Source organism: Haliotis asinina, chromosome 2, assembly GCF_037392515.1.
Source record: "Haliotis asinina isolate JCU_RB_2024 chromosome 2, JCU_Hal_asi_v2, whole genome shotgun sequence".
NCBI lineage: Eukaryota > Metazoa > Mollusca > Gastropoda > Lepetellida > Haliotidae > Haliotis > Haliotis asinina.
The window spans coordinates 101,239,200-101,261,495 of NC_090281.1; the positions used below are offsets into that span (position 1 = coordinate 101,239,200).

General features: G+C 40.6%; 1 protein-coding gene across 1 annotated transcript in view; it reads right to left on the minus strand.

Annotated features, from left to right (window-relative positions):
- LOC137274707 (neurochondrin-like) overlaps window positions 1–21,862 on the minus strand; it is a 91,248-nt gene extending 69,386 nt beyond the window's left edge. Inside the window, exons 1-2 of the mRNA XM_067808057.1 lie at window positions 21,655–21,862; window positions 4,138–4,237 (exon numbers count right to left, since the gene is read on the minus strand). Coding sequence (XP_067664158.1) covers window positions 4,138–4,237; window positions 21,655–21,738 — 184 coding nt within the window. The 5' untranslated portion in view covers window positions 21,739–21,862. The remainder of the gene's footprint in view (window positions 1–4,137; window positions 4,238–21,654) is intronic.
- Between the last annotated feature and the right edge of the window lie 434 nt (window positions 21,863–22,296).

Below are 22,296 nucleotides of genomic sequence, written 5' to 3' on the forward strand. Positions count from 1 at the left end.
AGAATTGTTTGACTTGCCCTGTGACAACAGGACAATACAGACTTTCAGGTGTTTACTGCAGACTGCACTGCACTTACTTCTCACTGCCAAGTACTCCATACTTACAGGTAATTTAAGACGCTTAGTTGTGTCATAAATTACAGTTATAGGAACACAACAAAGTATTATAAATAACAACAATAATAATAAATAATAGACTATTTATATACAGTCTAAGTAAACTTAATCTCAGTACTATTTGCTACACTCCTCTACCTAGTGTAACAAACCCTAGTAGGAGGTCGTGTCAGGTAACCTTTGAGAACACCTCAGACCACTGCATTGTGTAATCACAGTTTACCAAATCATGAAAGTGGACATTCCCATATACCTTTCAAACATTTACCTCAAAAAGGTGTTTTGTATGATATTTTCTGCATGACTGGTGCATGTTACAACACTGTCAACAGTGAGTAAACAGTTGCTGAAAATAGCATTTCTGTCAATATTTAGGACGTCGGGATTAACCCTAACCCTGATGTCAGCTTGCAGAACTATAAAGCCCTCAGCATATATACTCTAGATCAGGTGTCTGTAATATACTGCAGGTCAAAGGTCTGTCGTATACTGTAGGTCAGATGTCTGCCATATACTGCAGATCAGATGTCTGTCATATACTGTAGGTCAGATGTCTGCCATATACTGCAGGTATGATGTGTCATATACTGCAAGTCAGATGTCTGCCACATACTGCAGGTATGATGTCTGTCATATACTGCAGGTCAGATGTGTCATATACTGCAGGTCAGATGTCTGTAATATACTGCAGGTCAAAGGGCTATACTGTAGGTCAGATGTCTGTCATATACTGCAGATCAGATGTCTGCCATATACTGCAGATCAGATGTCTGTCATATACTGCAGGTCAGATGTTTGTAATATACTGCAAGTCAAAGGTCTGCCATATACTGCAGATCAGATGTCTGTCATATACTGCAGGTCAGATGTCTGTCATATACTGCAGGTCAGATGTCTGTCATACACTGCAGGTCAGATGTGTCATATACTACAGGTCAGATGTTTGTAATATACTGCAGGTCAAAGGTCTGTCGTATACTGTAGGTCAGATGTCTGCCATATACTGCAGATCAGATGTCTGTCATTAACTGTAGGTATGATGTGTCAAATACTGCAGGTCAGATGCGTCATATACTGCAGGTCAGATGTCTGTCATACACTGCAGGTCAGATGTCTGCCATATACTGCAGGTCAGATGTGTCATATACTGCAGGTCAGATGTCTGCCATATACTGCAGGTATGATGTGTCATATACTGCAAGTCAGATGTCTGCCATATACTGCAGGTATGATGTGTCATATACTGTAGGTCAGATGTCTGTCATATACTGCAGATCAGATGTCTGTCATATATTGCAGATCAGATGTCTGTCATATACTGCAGGTCAGATGTTTGTAATATACTGCAGGTCAAAGGTCTGCCGTATACTGCAGGTCAGATGTTTGTCATATACTGCAGGTCAGATGTCTGTCATACACTGCAGGTCAGATGTGTCATATACTACAGGTCAGATGTGTCATATACTGCAGGTCAGATGTTTGTAGTATACTGCAGGTCAAAGGACTGTCGTATACTGTAGGTCAGATGTCTGCCATATACTGCAGGTCAGGTGTCTGTCATATACTGTAGGTCAGATGTCTGCCACACACTGCAGGTCAGATGTGTCATATACTGCAGGTATGATGTCCGTCATATACTGTAGGTGAGACGTCTGTTATATACTGCAGGTCAGATGTCTGTCATGTACTGCAGGTCAGATATCTGTGTTTTATACAGATTTTTGTTTGCTGAGGCATCAGTGTCTGTGACTGGGGAATTATGTAAGTCCTACCAAACCTTAAATAGTAACTGTAGTCTAGTAGTAACTGTAGTCTAGTAGTGACTGTAGTCTAGTAGTGACTGTAGTCTAGTAGTAACTGTAGTCTAATAGTAATTGTAGTCTAATTGGTTAAATCCATTCTGGGGTCTCATGTGTAATTAGTTTAATTGAACGGTCAGTATGTTGCTACAAGGGTTTGTTAGACTCAGTGTAGGAGTGCAACGAATAATACTGAAAATAAGTTTACTAAGACAAATTTATACAGTGCTTATATTCGAGCTTGTAAGTGACAAGCTTAAAGCACACAAAAAGAGAGTCACGATATACAAGTAAGTCAAAGAAGAGAGAATATTGGGAGTCACTGGTTGAACGGCAAATTGCAGAAGTATGTCTTGAGTTTGCCCCTGAAGGAGGAGAGATCAGTACAGAGGTGGAGATGTTTAGGAGTGTTGTTCCATTCTACAGCAGCCACATGGGAGAAGGTTCCGTGTACATGCAGTGTTTGCCATACTTAAATTGACCAGCAGCTACCTGAAATCTGCAGGCCCTGAAATCTGAAATCTGCAGGCCCAATAGAAACAAACTGGACTATCATGTACACAATTTCATATTTTTGAACAAGATCAAGCAAAGCCTATGGCACACAGAGGAGTTTTTATTTGTTAGACTGGAGTTGACAATCCTATGCCAAAGTGCTGAAATACCAGGAAGTGAAACTGCATCGTAACATGATGGATTGTGGATGATTCCCCAAAGTTAATAAGAACAAAGGGCAAACATTCCAGTTGAATAATTGACAGTGACTTTACCGAAGGCCATAAGGGCCTGCACATATCTGAAACTGCCGGCCTGATACAATAACAACCAGTGCTGAGAGTCTGGGCCGGCGGGAATTTTGAACGCTGCGTCCATGTAGCGTTTACCATACTTTGGGGGCTATGATGTGGTCATTACTGTAAGAGATCGAAAAGTAGGCTGGAGTGGATGTGGAGGTTGGCAGGATGTCAAAAGTTGGAAGAATGTGCAGATTGGCAGGATGTGGAGGATGGCATGATGTGGAGGTTGGCAGGATGTGGAGGTTGGAAGAATGTGGAGGTTGGCAGGATGTGGAGGTTGGAAGAATGTGGAGGTTGGTAGGATGTGGAGGTTGGAAGAATGTGGAGGTTGGCATGATGTGGAGGATGGCATGATGTGGAGGTTGGAAGAATGTGGAGGTTGGAAGAATGTGGAGATTGGCAGGATGTGGAGGATGGCATGATGTGGAGGTTGGCAGGATGTGGAGGGTGGCATGATGTGGAGGTTGGCAGGATGTCAAAAGTTGGAAGAATGTGGAGATTGGCAGGATGTGGAGGATGACATGATGTGGAGGTTGGCATGATGTGGAGGATGGCATGATGTGGAGGTTGGTAGGATGTGGAGGTTGGAAGAATGTGGAGGTTGGAAGAATGTGGAGGTTGGCAGGATGTGGAGGATGGCAGGATGTGGAGGATGGCAGGATGTGGAGGTTGGCAGGATGTCAAAAGTTGGAAGAATGTGGAGATTGGCAGGATGTGGAGGATGGCATGATGTGGAGGGTGGTAGGATGTGGAGGATGGCATGATGTGGAGGTTGGCAGGATGTGGAGGTTGGAAGAATGTGGAGGTTGGAAGAATGTGGAGGTTGGCAGGATGTGGAGGATGGCATGATGTGGAGGTTGGCAGGATGTGGAGGTTGGAAGAATGTGGAGGTTGGCAGGATGTGGAGGTTGGCAGGATGTGGAGGATGGCATGATGTGGAGGTTGGCAGGATGTGGAGGTTGGAAGAATGTGGAGGTTGGAAGAATGTGGAGATTGGCAGGATGTGGAGGATGGCAGGATGTGGAGGTTGGCAGGATGTGGAGGGTGGCATGATGTGGAGGTTGGCAGGATGTCAAAAGTTGGAAGAATGTGGAGATTGGCAGGATGTGGAGGTTGGAAGAATGTGGAGGTTGGAAGAATGTGGAGGTTGGCATGATGTGGAGGATGGCATGATGTGGAGGGTGGTAGGATGTGGAGGATGGCATGATGTGGAGGTTGGCAGGATGTGGAGGTTGGAAGAATGTGGAGGTTGGAAGAATGTGGAGGTTGGCAGGATGTGGAGGATGGCATGATGTGGAGGTTGGCAGGATGTGGAGGTTGGAAGAATGTGGAGGTTGGAAGAATGTGGAGGTTGGCAGGATGTGGAGGATGGCAGGATGTGGAGGTTGGCAGGATGTTAGGCACACATGACTGTTTATGGTAACCTGTCTTCATGAGTCGTGTGAGGAAGCGAAATCCAAGCGCATCCAGCATCTCTCTTTTCATGTCCTCATCACAGTCCTCTGCCTTCACTGCCTTGGTCACCTAGCAATACAAAACAACAGTGAAAACATCACTTCACAACATGTCTATTACAAGACTTGAGTTGATGACGTGTCAGACAGTATCAAAAAAGTAATTTCTGAATAAAATTGATATTTCATACTTATCCTGACTCAATGCTGGTATGTTTATCTCCTCCCTCGATGCAAATGATCAGCGGAATACTTAAAATCTCTTTAAGTTCCTTCTTGAAGTGGACATACAATCACGCCTACGAAAAGACACCCTGTATCCCTTGGTGCCTTGTCAGTCACATGATCAGCTATGCTTGTCACTCTCTCCGAAATGCCTGACACGTGAATCTACAGGGAGATTCAACCTGCGATGAGCAGGACAGTTGGATCCTGACCATGTTCTTCTGCTTACAGAATCTGACAGAAATGGTGGTGGGTCAGGCCACATTTGGATTCTCTGGTTGATTGTCTTTTAAGTATATCATGTCTTTCCCTCTATGGGAATTATAAGAGCACTATATTGATCCTGTTCTTCCAACAGCCATCTGTTAGCTCAGGGGGTCCACACCATGTCAGACTTCTCTTCTTGTGAACCGACTGCTGACGTATCTGTGCAGACATATAGATCTTCTAGTGTCCTGCTAGTTATCTAATGCAACTTTGCATCAAGATTTTCAAATCAAGACAAGTTGCAACTGTCCCAGGTATCTCCTTTCACAAGTACAGGGTCAAAATCACTCATGCTAGCCAGTTTGAGATGTGCCCATGGACTCTCAACCATTTTATTCCTCTGAGTGTTGGTCTCTACAAGTCACGTCATAAACAGGTAAGTTTACCTCAGCGCCTTTGTGGAATGGTTAGTTGTTGTGCTATGACAAGTGGCCCAAACAGGTGAATTCCTGAGACGTCTTCCAAGGCTATGTCTTCCATGGCTGGCAAACACTGTGTCTGATTTCCAAAAGCAGCCCTCCATTATAGTCATGAGCACTAGAGTCATGTGATTTGAAATGGAGGCTACATGTGGGTGAGTGTCCTTGTAAGTCCGCTTCAAGAACAAAACTTCGAAGGAATTTCAAGTGTTCCTCTTGGGGAGGAGATAAGCATGAGTCAGGATAATTAAAAATATATACGTATAAATTGTTATAACAAGCATCTGACCTGTACCCCAGTTCTGAACTGGAACAAAGATTCAACATAACATTAAAAGTTTATTCCATGGGGCAAGTTAAGAACAATCAGGACCTCATTTCAGTAGTGATGGATCATAATCACGTTACGTCCTCTACTGATCATACTGACTAATATGGGATCTGGAGCTCTATATATACTTTTGTTTGATACACTGTCCTGGGATGGTTTACTACAGTGGACTGGAGACCTTGGGGAACTTTGACGTACCAGAGGGACTTGTCCCAGGATTGTTTACTGTGATGTCTGTGATATGAAGGGAATGTGTCTGTTATATGTGGGGAATGTGTCTGTTATATGTGGGGAATGTGTCTGTGATGAGTGGGGAATGTGTCTGTGATATGTGGGGAATGTGTTTGTGATATGTGGGGAAAGTGTAAGTCATGAGTGGGGAATGTGTCTATGATATGTGCGGAATATGTTTGATATGTGGGGAATGCGTCTGTGACAAGTATGGAATGTGTCTATGACGTGTCAGACATAAATGTGCATTGGAATTCACTCAAGTATTTATAAATACAAGTCACATATGCTGATGATGGCTCCATATATATCACTCACAAAGATCTCAACCACATTGTGACGCATGCCAATGAATGTATGGAAGCAATAAACAATTGGGCAACCAAGTGGAAATTAAAGATATCCCAAGATAAGACAGAATACACAGTCATCACCAGAAAACGAAAACATGTATTGCCACTTGACAAACTTGGTATACAAATCTCTGGTCGGTCAATAGGCTACAACAAAAATCCGAAAATACTAGGGCTAACACTCGACCCTAAACTCACATGGAATGCCCATATTGACCGGTTACATCATGACTGTCTAAAGAGGCTGAACCTCATGAAGGTCATTTCATCAAAAGCTTGGGGGGCCGATTTTACCACCCTAAGAACATTCTATCTGACATATATCAGGAGTAAGATGTCATATGCCATGGAAATCTGGTCATCATGCTGCCCAACGAGAATGAAAAGACTTTCAACCTTACAAAATTGTGCTCTCCGTCTCATAGTTGGTGCTCTGAAAACCACGCCAGTTGGGTCACTTGAGATAGAAGCAAACATCCCTCCACTTCAGATCCATTCGGAATCAGTTATCCTGAACAGAAGGATTAAAAATCACTTCCTTCCAAAAGATTCTCCAGGGCATCTCAAGAAAAACAAAGCAAAGAACTCCTTCTATGCAAGATCCAGCAGGCTACTCAAGGAAAGAAACATCTATCTCCCTTCTAGGTCAGACCCCAACTTCTCTCCAACAGCAATCATGAATGATATACCACCATGGCAATGGAAACCTCCAACCATAGTAACATCAATTCCAGAACAAGCCAATAAGTCAGAAAACCCAGTCAAGTTGAAGATGCTAGCCTTGGAGTTAATCCAGACTAAATATTCAGAATACAGAAAGATCTACACTGACGGCTCCCTGGATCCAAACAATGGAAAAGCTGGGGCAGGCATATATCTCCAAGACGATGAGAGTAGTGTCATCATTCCACTCACCCCCTGCTCAATCCTCAGTGCAGAACTTACAGCAATAGAAAGAGCCTTGCTGGAAATTAAAGATCTTTCCAACTCCGGGCCTTACACCATCCTGACGGACTCTTTATCATCCCTGCACACTCTGTTGTCATACAAACCTACTGAGTACTACCATCAAACCAAAGCCATCAACAGTCTGCTACAAACCCTGAAAACTGTCATCTGCCTACAATGGATCCCAAGCCATGTAGGGATTATTGGGAACGAAAAGGCTGACGAACTTGCCAAGCAAGCATCTGAGTGTGGCCCTCTGCTAAAACCTATGTCATCTCTACCTAGTTTGAAATGCAGAGTGAAGGAAACCTCTAGTGATAAATGGTCAAATATCTGGCTCAATAACAGCAAAGGTCGAAAGTACTTTGAACTGCAGGAAAAACCCAACAGAATTTTCTACAAAAATATCAAAAGAACGGATCAAGTTACCATCTCTAGAATCGGACTGAACCACTTTCCCTGTCAGAGCTATCTAGCCAAATATCATCTGGCAACTGACCCCATTTGCACATTTTGTAATCAAGAAGAGGAAGATCTTGAGCACATCTTATTCAGATGCCCCGAATATGATGAAATCAGGTCAACAGCCAACAACAATCTTAAAGAAGCCCTTGAAAACAGAAATAATGAATGGGCTCAATTCATCAATATAATCAAGAGGAGAAACGAGAGGGTACATGCAAGGGCCACGACGCCAGAGGCATGCTCCACTACCTAACCTATAAATACGTTTTTAGTCCTGTTTCATTTAACAATAATATTCTTCTTTCAGACATACCCTTGGTTAGCCAGTTCATTAAATTTCCTATCTGCTGGTATAAATATAAGTGGGATTACCTAAGCGGTTTAAGCAACAGACAGTATATTGTCATGTGTTCAAAAACACTCAATTTCTCCACTTTTCATCATGCACTGATAAAAGCACTGTGCTAAGATTGTTTTAATTTGGCATCTTTACAAAAAATGTGAGCAAAGAAAACACAGCCTGATGTCTAAATGACATAAGTCTATATGAAAAGGACTCATGTGCTATTGCACAACTTTGTACATTCAACATTAAACATGACCAGTAATAAATGTCAAAAATGGATTTTCTCCTACCATGCCAAATGTCAACAGAGAGGTCATGCACATATATGAAGAGGGGCATACGGGGGCATAACTCCCATATGCTTTACATTAGGTCAATGTAACTCAGATCACATGGTTAGAATTTGCTGTGAGAATACACACAGTATATTTTCGTTATGTTTTGTTCACAGTGAACCAAACTATTCCAATACAGTTTCCAGAGTGAGAGGATACCTTTTGGTAGTTTCACAATTTATAAGCAAGCATGTAATAGCGATATGGACGGTCCTTTCCCATATATAGCCTATTTTCCAGATTCCCATACTCTTATGTTTGTGCAGATGTATTTTGATTAATTTTGCATCACTATTAAAGGAGTAACAGACACATCTTCAAATGTAATTAAATGACTGAGAGTAATACAACATTTTAGTTGACATCATGGCATGTTATGTGCATTTTGTGATGTCAAAAAAAGACAACATTGGTCTGCTGATTAGTATATATATATCACCTGATTTCCATTAATTACATAAAAGGTCTTGGCTTTTATGCCAGAATTCAACACTCTTTAAACAAAACATGAAATGAATTGTTTTACCACTGAAATTGTGTCCTGAATATATCAACAGTCTAAAGACGGTTATACTGCGTATCTTATTGTGAGAAATGTGCACGTTTGGCATCAATTTAACATAAATGAAAAATAATATTTCACAGTATCTCAATACATTTCTGAAAAACATGCACCTGACCAATCAATAATCATAATTATTTTCTCTATAAACAACAGAACAAATTCAATTAACAAGACCATTCCTTTAAATAGGTATGCCTATAGGTATTAATCATTTTCAGTAATATCAGTTTTACACGTAAGGCCGAAAAAAATCAATGTTTATTTACCTGTTCATATGAAACTCCAATGTTTGTCCCCGTGTATTGAATATTGCACATCACAAGAACTAAACCATGTTGCAGTTACAGCTGCATGTCATCTTCCAACACATGTGTAAAAGCTTAAAATGTGGTATACTACATTGAATGTGCCAATTTCCTATGTAAATATTATTCAAGGAATCAAAAACGTTCAAAAAATAAAAATGCATACCCCATATCCATGTATATTGTGATATTGAACAAGACTAAATGTAGATGCTCATATTAGTTTCATGAAAAAATATCTGAAAAATACGCAAAATATATATCATAATACTGACAGTGTAATTGGAATGATAGGGTGATTGTGTTTACTCTTGTTCAACCAACCTTCACCTCCAAGAAATTGAAGAATGTGAACGGTGTGACATCACTACCAACGACCAATTTCTTACAAAATGGAGACGTGACTAACAATGGTACACAGTATTTTTCGAGGACTCTTCCCTTGATTCAGGGATCGTTTGTACGTAAATATGAGATGTAAATAATCGGAATGATTGTGACTACCTGTATATAGTTGTATGTTTTTAATGGTTTACACTGTAAAGAACAGGAGAAGCCAGAAATGCTGATAATTAACAGTGTCATTCTGCAAGATTTTGCGTCATGCCATACCGAAACTTTGATGTTTTCTATTTATCAAATCTTTGTATTTACAGCTATCTTTCACTTGCTATTGCTTGCTAGGGTACTCTTCTCCTACATATTCTAGTACTTCTACATGTATTGAGCAACTGTAAGCAATGACTAGACAGCTGGACAACAGAAAATTTGCGAAAATGCTGCGGAGTTTAAAATCATACCAACCAATGCTGGGTTCATTGGCAACGTTTCACAATTATCATTAGTGACTTCGCGGAAACTTGATATCAGTGATCGTTCATGTGCCCTTTTTGAAATAACAGACATAACACTCATTTGTGGTTTGTTTTTTCGTAATTGTTTACAAGCTGACTTGACTCAGGTGGAATGCAGCGTAAAGCAATACGGAATTCTAAAAGGTAAAAGATTGTCATGATATTTGTTTGTATAAGCATAAGTGGTATAAGATTAATTGCATGAGGATGATTCATTAAATTGCTGAATAGCATGTGCAAATATCGTGCATGTGAACTGGTGCGTTTGAAGTTTTGATAAGAATTTGACCTTTTTCACCGAGGTTAATCATTTGTTGAACGTATGACAATAATCTTGTCAACATTACGAATTTGTTGTATTATACATCAGTTCATGTGTAAACAGTACCTTTAAACAGTATGGAACATTTCGCTAAATCTATTTTTGAACAGTTGACTAAAGTATGCGGCTACATATACACTAGTGAGTCTAAACATGATCAACACACTATACTGAAACCTGAAAAATATTAGAATGTGCAATATGGAAGAACTACAAACTATAAATCAGACCATATTGAGTCTGCTTAAAGAAATATGGTCAGTTCAATAATCTGATATACAGGAGGCCCAAACACAGAAGAATTATTCCTTGATTTTTGTTCAAAATGTAGCAGTTTGAAGGAAAACATTCACTGTTTGAGAGGCATTCTAGAAGTTGCTGAGATAAAGATGACAAGAATTTTTATGGATGATCAACTTCTTTATTGCAGGCTACCCTGCAATAAAGAAGTTGATCATCCAAAAGAAAACATTCACTACTAAAAAATCAGTAGAAAACACTCAAAAAGAAAATCTGTGTGCTGTATCTATTTTTAACTTAATCACTTGATTAATGTTTTGTTGAAAATGCAGCTGTTATATTCACGTGTAAATCATATAAATGCCAGGAATCAAACATAGTATCTTTATTTATTGATATTTATTTTTATTGAGTTTATATATGTCTGGTCGCTCTCTTATTGAAACATTCTTCCAGTAAATGTATATAATGGAGAAAACTGAACTGTTTTGTGCGCAAAGCAACTTGATCACATAAGGGCATTAATTCACAAAGCGTCAGTGTCACTGTTTTATATTTTCATGTCTGAATACAAAAACAATCGAGAATACGGAAGATGAGAATTAATGCAGAAAAATATCATTTATTGGAAGCCTTTCCCTTAAAGGGGCGCTGATGCGGAGCAATTTCCGTGGACTGGTGTAAACTTTTGTTATTGTTTTTCTCCAGTGAGTACCCGGATGATATCCCAGAATTCGTGACTGGTTCGTGACCTCTGCTGCGCAGTCCGTATGTGCAACTGATAGTTTAATTATAGACAGATCAACTTCATTACAAACGTATTATGAAAACAAATGAAACACTTTGAAGATTAATCATCTGCCAGTGGTAGAAATGGTAAAAAACTATTAGGACGGAAAAATACTGAGGCCAATGTACGTCTCTATATTTTGTCTCATAGCCCTAATTAGTTTATTGTCATATTTGTATGATTTTGAAAATTAATAAAAGAACACACGGTCTGCTTATACTCATAGTAAATTTCTAACATAACAGCAACATTTATACATTGTATAGATTGCCAATGTGGATCCTATTCCACACACATACGCGATCAAGTGTGTGTTTTCTGTCATATCGATTCTGCTGAATGCTACAAAAAATAAATTAAAACAAAATGCAAATAAGGAATGTAAAACAGACTAATTTTATAGCAACAATGTCAGGTTACTACCTTGTTCAGGAATGTATCAATATCCACGTAAAAGAAATCGTATTCCATTCATCTGCAGCTGGTAAATAATCCTGCTCTGTGTCGCGTGTCTTACACAACTGTCTAATTTGCGAAAAAGTAACACATCGTTTCATGTCTTTCGTTGGTGAAAACCTGATAAACCTCTCATTGGTCACCCAAGATAGCACACCTGGCAACTAACTGTATGATGTCCGCCATTCTAAGTAATTTAGTTAACCAATAATGAGCAATCAATCAATCAACGCAAGGGTGATTAATTCTTTGAAGGGAGGATGTTGTTTTTACAATCGCACTTTACGACAGGGTGTAGTCATCTACACACACCTTTTGACAAAAGCAATTAATCAATCAGTGTGTTATCGGTTAATCCTTTGATTGATGTTTGTTTTTGTAACTCAGCTGATAAACCCTCTTGCATCACTTACATGCACATATTACATAACATACAATACATTTGCCATTACAGACCTTAATTTATAATGTTGAGTATTTACTCCAGACAGCAGAAATGCCAAATGGGAACCTTTGTTGAGTAACCTGAGTGGTGTTACTACTAATTATACCTGTTATAAATTCATTAATTGACCATCTAGAGAATGATGACAAATAACACCTGTAGGTTTACACCATCAAACGCGAGTTACAGCAAGGAAGATGTAATCTCTGTGTGGCATGCAGCCTGAAAACACTTATGGGCCGAAACTGTTTTGAGGATACCAACGGAATTTCGTTACATAAGTAATACATACAGGCATTTGCTGTGTACTTGGGTAAATAGGTGAAATAAGGGGTTTTTTGTTACGTAAGAAAATTTTCAGATTTCTCTACTAAAGGCAAAGTCATCGTTTATTGTTTACGAATTCAAATAAATCAACTGTGTGTTTTTATTATCATAAATAATACACCATTGTAGCTACCATAGCTACCAAACTTTACGTATGATATTTGCTATCACAGCTGAACCAACACTCAAAACTACCTAAATATAAAGCTTTGCAATCTTCCGTACTGAAATATATGGCTTGCTACGTGCCTGTAGACATCATATTTTCATGTAACATGATTAAATATCGAGGTTAAAAACACAGAAATAGGATCAAATTGAGTAACTATACCATCCAAGCAAAGTACACTGCTGGGATATTTTGTTACGATCAGACAAGGAATACCTTGGATATTTTTAAATAATGGCATATGATGGGCAACCGGCCTCCTGACTCTTTTGGGTGAAGAAATTCTGCTAATATGGACAGGAGCCCAGTTCCTTTGTCCGTCACGGTCGAAGGAGCGGGCGCTGACCAATTCGCAGTTTGGTGCCGTAATTAGACTGTTGGCGAGAAACATTATTCGCTCCGCATCAGTGCCCCTTTAAATACTTTAAACGTGTATGTATTTTATAATGTGTGAACGTATTTCATGGGATACAAAATCAACTGGAAACGGAAAGTAACTGAATTACATATTTCAACAGGGACAATGGTGTAAATAATTAAATGATGTGCAAGGTGCCTGTCAGTCAGTAATGGAGTACAGTCTAAGGGAAAGCACTCTCAACAAAGTTGTGAAATTAACTGCCCTTGATATGCCTATGAGGTCGCAGCTGACTATTTCAAATGTTTATCGACATGCCTCAACAAACATGTTCCTGATGTAAAAGTAAGTTGTTCCCCACACTAATGATTTGAGTTGATGTCTGGTTTATGAATATTTGGCTTGGAATAACGTGTTGGCTTGTACAATAAAACCCATTGTTTGATGAAGCAATCATTCAGTTTTTCATTTGGGCATGAACGATTCAGTTGAATGATTATATACACATGATCAGAGGATGGAGACCCATGTAGTATTTTGTATGTCTTGATTGTTAATAAACCAGATGGATAAATTAATACCATTTGTTTTAGTATCAACAAATAAGTGACACAAACGGCCATAGGCATACAGCACAGTTGAGTAGCAGTACAGTAGAGTAGCTGTGGTGTCCGAGTGAAACAAACTTCTTACAGAAAACACTTTAATTATTAAGAATGACAAGATACATCATGGGACAAGCGTCGGACACTCTGTCCTGCAGCTGGAGCTCGTATGCAAAAAAGACGGAGATCAATCGGCACCTATTTACAAACCTTAAACACATAAGAGAAACATGAATATAGAGAAGCGTCCCTAAAATGACCATGATTTAACACTAGTTACAACACTCCTCCACCCTTAGTTACCAAACCTTAATGTCTGGTAAACAGTTATAAGTCCAGTCTGTCTGGTGCCTTAGTGATCCTTCCAGAACTTCTAGGTTCAATCACAGGTCCTGGAATGTCCACTTCCATTGTAGCTTCCGGCACTGTCTCAACAACCTCTGTAGCAGGTTTCACACTCTCAGAACTACTCTTTCTTGTCTGACAAGGCAAATTTGGTACAACATATCTCTGATTTGAGGGGAGAAAAGGTACTCAAAACGTCTTCTCTGGTTCATATCTTGCCTCAACCCCTCTATGGCGTATGTGATCCATGTGACGCCGAATGATGTGGGAATCTTCAAGGCGAATCTTATATGAAACAGGACCAGTCTGTTCAACAATGATCCCTGCAAGCCACTTTTCATCACTAGCAGCAAAGTTGAGTATATATACTAACTTGCCAACTGTAAATGTTCGTTTCCGCGTGTGCACATCATGATCTGCCTTTTGTTTCGTCTGTTTGCACTGCACATGTTTTCCAACATCTGGATGCATCAAGTCAAAGTGACATCTTGGATGTCTGTTCAATAACAGCTGTGCTGGAAACTGATCTGTGGTCCCCTGTGGAATGTTCCTATACTTGAAAAAGAATCTTGAAATGTTGGTCTGCATGCTACCTTCAGCCATTCTCTTGAATCCAGATTTAAATGTCTGTACGGCTCTTTCAACCAACCTATTTGATGCAGGGTCATATGGTGCCACACAAAAATGGTCAATACCATTTTTTCTCATTGCATGGGCAAATTCACCACTTGTGAAACAGGAGCCATTCACTGTCCGTAACAATGGTCTCAAAAAGACCAAATACAGCAAATGTACTTTGCAGACACTTGAGTTTATCAGTAGTAGTAGCACTTGGAACAACAAATTCATCCATCCACATTGAATAAGCATCGATCAGAATATGGAACATCTTTCCCAACATCGGACCTGCGTAGTCCAGTTGTCATCTTGACCATGGCTTCTCAGGCCACGCCTATGGGTGTAGCATTGCCTCTGCTGGTACCGCATGACTTTGGTGACAAATAGAACAGGTCTGAACCTTTTTCTCAATGTCTTTAAATAGACCAGGCCACCAGGCCAAGGCATGAGCCAGTGCTTTCATACGAGTTATGCCAGGATGGGCTTCATGCAGTTCATCCATAACTCTTGTGCGACCTTTTTTCCCCATAATAACATACCATCTTGGACACGTAGTTCATATCGTATAGTAACAGAATAGTGTCGCCAGGCACTGGTGGATTTAGTCCACTCTCAGGCAAAGCCAACCTGCTGTGCCAATCAGCACTAGCTAATTTTGAGCCTGGGCGGTAGGTAATTGTATAGTCATAAGCTGATAAGGTCAGAACCCATCTCTGCAGTCTGGAGGAAGCCATAGGTGGTACACCTTTCTTTGCGTGTAACAAACTCATCAGAGGTTTGTGATCTGATAAGATCTGGAATTTCCTGCCAAAGAGATACTGATGGTATCGTTTGACTCCAGTGACTTCTTTATACAGCTGCGAGTAGTTTCACTCTGCTAGGGTTAGAAAACATGATGCATATGCAATTGGTTTTTCACACCCTTCCTCAGAGATGTGTGAGAGAATGGCTCCCACCCCATATGATGAGGCATCACAAGCTAGGGCCAGAGGTAAATTTGGATCATAATGTTCAAGTAATTTGCACAATGCAAGGTGATGCTTAACAGTATCCAAGGCATCATGTTGAACATTCTTCTGAAGAAGATAATGAAGAGGGGCCAGGGTTGTCAATAATCTAGACAAGAACCTCAGGAAATACTGAATCATACCCAAGAATGACTTGAGCTCACTCACATTAGTGGGAGCTGGTGCAGACACAATAGCCCTCACTTTGGTATCCAAGGGATGCAGCCCATCTTTATCTATACGATGCCAAAGGTATTCAACAGCAACCTTGTGAAACTGACACTTGCTAACTGTGAGTCTCAAGCCTGCTTTGTTTAGTCTGGACAAAACTTCTCGAAAAGTTCCTCTTCATTCAACCCAGTAATCAAAATGTCATTAAAATAGACACACACGCGTGGCAAGTCTTGAAGGAGACACTCCATGGTCCGTTGGAAAGTAGCATAGGCAGTTGATATGCCAAAAGGAAGACGACAATATTGAGTCCTTGATGTGTGTTGATTGTAGTGAGTTCTCTCAATTCTCCTCTCAGAACAAATTGCTGGTATGCATTGCTGGTATGCAAGTTTCGTAAATGATTCCCCACCTGACAAGGATGCAAATATGTTCTCAATTCTGGGAACAGGGTATACTTCTGACTTGGCGACCTGATTAACAGTTTATAATCTCCGCAAATGCGAACCAATTGATCAGCCTTCACAACAGGCACAATTGATGCTGCCCAGTCTGAATGTTTAACACACTTGATGACTCCCAACTGTTCCAGTCTATCCAGTTCCTTCTCCACTATTCCACGAAGTGAGTAAGCTAAATTCCTATGTCTGAGAAAACATGGTTTGGCTGGTGCTGATATGTCTATTGAAACTTTTACACCTTTCATCTCTCCCAGGTTCTCACTGAAAACATCAGAGTAAGTGGTGAGAATATCCTGTATTTCAGTGCTCTCTACTCTGAAGATCGATCCCCAATCTAAGTTAATATGCTGCAACCAGTCTCGGCCAATCGAGCTTAGGGTTTTCCCTTTCACTACAGTTAGTGACTCATCAGATTTCTGCTTCTCATACTGAATGGTGACATTAGCCATTCCAAGAATTGGAATTCTTTCACCTGTATAGGTTCTGAGAAAACATTCGCTGGGGTTAATGGTGGTGGGTTGTCCCACAGTTTTAGGTAAGTATCTTCACTGATTACTGATGTTGCTTCTCCTGTGTCTATCTCCATGTTCAAACTGCTACCACTGATTGAAATGCTCTCCATGTATGGATCTACTTTCACCAAACTTGTGCTAACCATGAACAAGTCTGCATCGTACTCTGAATAATAGTCATGAGACTGTGATTCTTCAACTGCCAGTTGTTTGGTTTCTCCTCCCTCCTTGGTTGAAATGTCTATGGCGAGAAGTATGTCAATCACTCTGACGCTGTGAACTTGCCTGAGAATCACGACACACACGTGCCAAGTATCCTGGTTTATTACGTGAGTGACACACAGCTGCCAACAGTCTGGCGCACGATGACCTGGTACACCACAACGATCACGAGGGGTGTTGTAATGGAGTTTCTTGTGGGTATTTCACTATCTGACGTAAGTATTGCAAGGTTGACGGCTGGGGGAACTGACATGATGAACTTTGTCAATGTGGCATCACACTTCATAGCCTTTACATTCTTCTCTGCAAACTCCATGCCTTGTGCAAGAGCAAAAGCCTGTTCATAGTCTAAAGTTCTCTCACCTAAAAGTCTCCTCTGTATGGCATCAAGACTTATTCTACAAACCAAACGGTCCCTCAAGGAGCTATCCAAGTTACACACCAAAATCACACGCCAGTGCCAGCTGTCATAACTCTGACACATGTGCTGCCACTGTTTCTCCTTCACGTCTATCTTGTTTATTGAATTTCAACTATAACTGAAGACTGTGGATACTGATGCGCTCTCATCATGTCTAAAAGTTGTTTATAAGTCTTGTCGCCTAGCTTTTGCAGTGCACACAAATTCCGTAATAGTGAATACAATTTCTTGCCCATTTCGCTCAAAAGGATTGCCCTCTTCTTAACATCATTTGTTATCCCTCTAGCTACAAAGCAATGGGAAAGTCTTTCACTGTAAATGTCCCAGCTGTCAGTGTCTGGGTCAAACTCATCAAATTTTCCAAACTGATTACATTGACTCTGAGTCGCCATTTTGTCTCACATCGTGGTCACTCAATGAAAAGTAAGTTTTCACCTGAATGCAGGCTTGACATGGAAGGATAGTTTCAGTTTTTTCTCCTCGTCGCTAATTTATGTGGTGTCCGAGTGGAACAAACACTATCTTCAAACAGAAAACACCTCAACTCATTAAGGCCGAGAGACACGTATGTGCGGCAAATTAATTAACTTCTCACAGCAAGAGCTGCGTATGGGTGGTCATTAAAAGCATCACTTATTCAGCGAGAGCCGCACATGTTCGTCAGCCGAAAGTCCCCTCTCATTCAGCGAGAGCCTCACATGTTCGTCAGCAGAAAGTTCCTCTCATTCAGCGAGAGCCGCACATGGTCGTCAGCAGAAAGTACCTCTCATTCAGCGAGAGCCGCACATGTTCGTCAGCAGAAAGTTCCTCTCATTCAGCGAGAGCCGCACATGTTCGTCAGCAGAAAGTACCTCTCATTCAGCGAGAGCCGCACATGGTCGTCAGCAGAAAGTACCTCTCATTCAGCGAGAGCCGCACATGTTCGTCAGCCGAAAGTTCCTCTCATTCAGCGAGAGCCGCACATGGTCGTCAGCAGAAAGTACCTCTCATTCAGCGAGAGCCGCACATGTTCGTCAGCAGAAAGTACCTCTCATTCAGCGAGAGCCGCACATGTTCGTCAGCAGAAAGTACCTCTCATTCAGCGAGAGCCGCACATGGTCGTCAGCAGAAAGTACCTCTCATTCAGCGAGAGCCGCACATGTTCGTCAGCCGAAAGTACCTCTCATTCAGCGAGAGCTGCACATGGTCGTCAGCAGAAAGTACCTCTCATTCAGCGAGAGCCACACATGTTCGTCAGCAGAAAGTACCTCTCATTCAGCGAGAGCCGCACATGTTCGTCAGCAGAAAGTACCTCTCATTCAGCGAGAGCCGCACATGTTCGTCAGCCGAAAGTACCTCTCATTCAGCGAGAGCTGCACATGGTCGTCAGCAGAAAGTACCTCTTCAGCGAGAGTCGCACATGTTCGTCAGCAGAAAGTACCTCTCATTCAGTGAGAGCCGCACATGTTCGTCAGCAGAAAGTACCTCTCATACAGCGAGAGCCGCACATGTTCGTCAGCAGAAAGTACCTCTCATTCAAGCAAGAGACTCACATGTGCGTTTACAATATAAATTCGTACTGTACCAATTATTTCAATCAGTTTAGTAGTACTGATCAAAGATTAGCTTTTCTTATGAGATAGATTACCTTTTGTGTTAACTAACACCACTATGGGTAACAATAATGACCCCATCGAGGCTTGCTAAGGTTGCCAATCCTAGTTGTACAATAATAATAATAATAATATAGTAATCTTATAATGCGCAGAATCTCCAGGCACTAAGTGCCTGCTCTATGCGCCACAGAATATGTACAAATGTATTGTCATTGGATGTATTATACACTGTAGAGTCTTTTGAAGTGAGATGTCTTCAAGCAGGTTTTGAAGACAGTCAGTGACATAGACACCGTCAGTTGAAAAGGTAGATCATTACAGAGTGATGGGGCAAGAAATGAAAATGACCTCTTACATTTCTTTACAACAGAATTAAATAATTAAACAATCAGGACTTGCTCATATGACGAGACAATTTCCTGTAATCTCAGAAACCTGCCAGGGATATCGCCACTACCAGCCAGGCAATCAGCACAAAGTTCCAGGTGTTGAGCAGTAAAGAGACTCTCGGGCTTAATGAGTCAATTATTAAGAATGACAAGATGCACTATGGGACAAGCATCGGACACTCTGTCCTGCAGCCGTGGCTCGTGTGCAAAATGACGGAGATCAATCGGCACCTACTCACGAACCTTAAACACAAAAGAGAAACAGGAAAATAGCGAAGCATCCCTAAAATGACCATGATTTAACCCTAGTTACAACAGTAGCGAAAGTTGCTGAGGTCAATGACACTTGTTTGGTAAAGGACAACAGGGCTACACAATGAAGGTTTAGTGTTAGCAGACAGTACAGACCATATATGGCTTACAAAGCTTTACATTATGGTTAGGACTAGCGCAATGTAGCAAAATATGGATAGTGCTAGAGTTAAAATGGGACGTCCTAGTTTTGACCAAGAATTGTTGGCTTAGCCATCTCATCGACAATATACGCACATTTAGGAGATAAACATCATGTGTTGGCCAATTTCTGGGTGTTATTGAGTATTTGAAGCACGGGAATGCATTTGGAACCGACGGCGTCAGATGGAGGTTTCAAATGAAATATTCCTGTGCTTCAAATACTCAATAACACCCGGAAACTGGCCAACACATGATGTTTATCGACATTGTAAACACAAAAGTAAACCAAAGGGGTTTTAGTGTCAAACGTTTACATCGAATACGGACACAGCAGTGAAGTGTCATCAGCTGGCCGTTTCAGCTGGTTCTCATAGCAACATCTGGAGTTGCTCATTTGTGACGTCATTCTAACTTTACGTCACAATATGATTTGAATGACGTCACCACTGTTGATGACACAACAAAACAATTGTTTACGTGTCAATACGCGGTGAATAGTCTTTCAGTTTCCGGGAATCTAATACCCTTTAATCATGTTTTTCAACCAATCAGATTACAGAACACAGTAACTTTTGGTTTACAATCAAAGAGGTATCCTGGCATAATGGGTTTTCCATCGGATGACGATAAAACATTTTGTGAATGAAAAATAGAGCAATGTTGTGATAGTACGACATGCCCCTTGTATCAAAAACTCTCACTATACAAACATTTCAGATTGCTGAGATAATAAAAAATTACCCTTTCTTATTTGCTCTAAAACAGTTTTAACTGTAGCCGGGAACAAAACCCCTGCGTAAGTAGATTTCCCATGTCATTTATCATGGGGTGTACCATATGAGACGAAAAGTCACAAGATTCCCCATCCAGCTACCCCTTATCATCATTACCTAGAACCTAATAGTTACACTGCCGGTATCTGGCCTTTTTGCATTGATAGCCTTCATGAAGCAAAATAATTTAAACAGCACTAGTATCTGCTTGGAAATGAATTCTGCAATTCAATTCCGATTTTACATAATCAATTTTGCCATTTTGGCGAGCCATGAAAATAAATCCAGCAGTGTGGTCGCATGTCTAATAACGTGATCTTGTAAGGTAGTTTGTAAACCATGCTGGCAAATCATGAATGACATCTTTGGAGTAAAGATTTAGGATTTTTATGCATTTGATTATGAGGTACACATTGCATTAATGATTCCCTAGTTAAAATAAATCTTTCATTGATTTTTTACTGTTGTTGATGCATAAACTTCGATTCACAGTATATTTATTTCCCACCAATAGCGGGGTTCATGTTGCTGACATGCAGGATGCTTCTCATGGATTTCCTCGCATTAACGTGCTATAAATGGGAATCATAATGGCCGATCGAAAACATATGACGATCAGAAACGTATGACGTCGCGATAATGCCAGTTTTTTCGTCAGTCTTCTTCTCTGTGTCTTTTGAAATATTTTAAGGGGCAGACAATTGTTATTTCGGTAGAGGAAGTTTCCCTTACATGGAATGCGCATAAAAATTGCTGTAGCGATCGGCAACTTGAGAAAACATTACGGAAATGGAATTCTGTTCGCCGCTTGTTTGGCACCACCGACACCACTCTAACCTAGTTCATATGAATAAAGTTTCGTATTCCAGCCAAGGCCTACAGTGCGAAGTCGCCTAGTTTAGTAGTTATATGCTGGACTACACTCTAACCGTGCATCTAATAATATTCTAAACCATAAACCTATGCCAAAGCCTAAACCCCCAGAAATAATACATTTCAGGCGGAGGTTCTACATTTCAGTATAAGCACATGTACACAACCGATAAGAAGTTACTTCTACCTTCCCGAAACCCCCATGTTTTCCCATGCCGCGATAACTGAGTATGAAAATATGTAGATCTAGTCCTAACAGTTCTGTGTCGTAAGAGAAAGAATCATTACCATCATTAATGCAGCAAACCGTTCATTGTCCGATTGAGCTGATCTAAGTGCTTGTAGACATCTTCTGAAACTGGGGTCCGACATTGTGTTTTACAATTTCAACAATGATAGCACATGTTGTGTTTGTTGACGATGTAGAAACGTTATTTCCGGTTTCGAAATTGCCGGAAAGTTATCTCCCTTGAACTTGCACAATGGGCTGGTGAAACTAACCGAGTAGAATCTAGAAGCTCCCTTAGCTGTAGGTTGAAATATTACCGTTACGTGTATGTATAGGGACATTATCTAGAAGTAGATCGATATCGCCTTTTGAGTAAAAAACCCACGGGGAATATATTTTTGAAACCCGAGATAATACCAGGTGGTGTTCACGGCTGCGATGTAGGGTCATGTCTTGTTGGTATAGAACCGCATCGCGGCACTCGGCATACGTCATTTAAACTTAAACCGGTGGTGTTCCCAATATTTTGGACTTTGTATTTTATTTGTAATTTTATTTGTGTAGGTAAATATTTATCAATTAGAAACAGTGGCCAGATTCGGGTGAATAGATATGAAAGAGGCAAAAACAACCACCACCACCACAAATAAGCGTTTGCCTTTGAATATTTTGTGTAAGTTTTGGGATGGCATCCCACATCT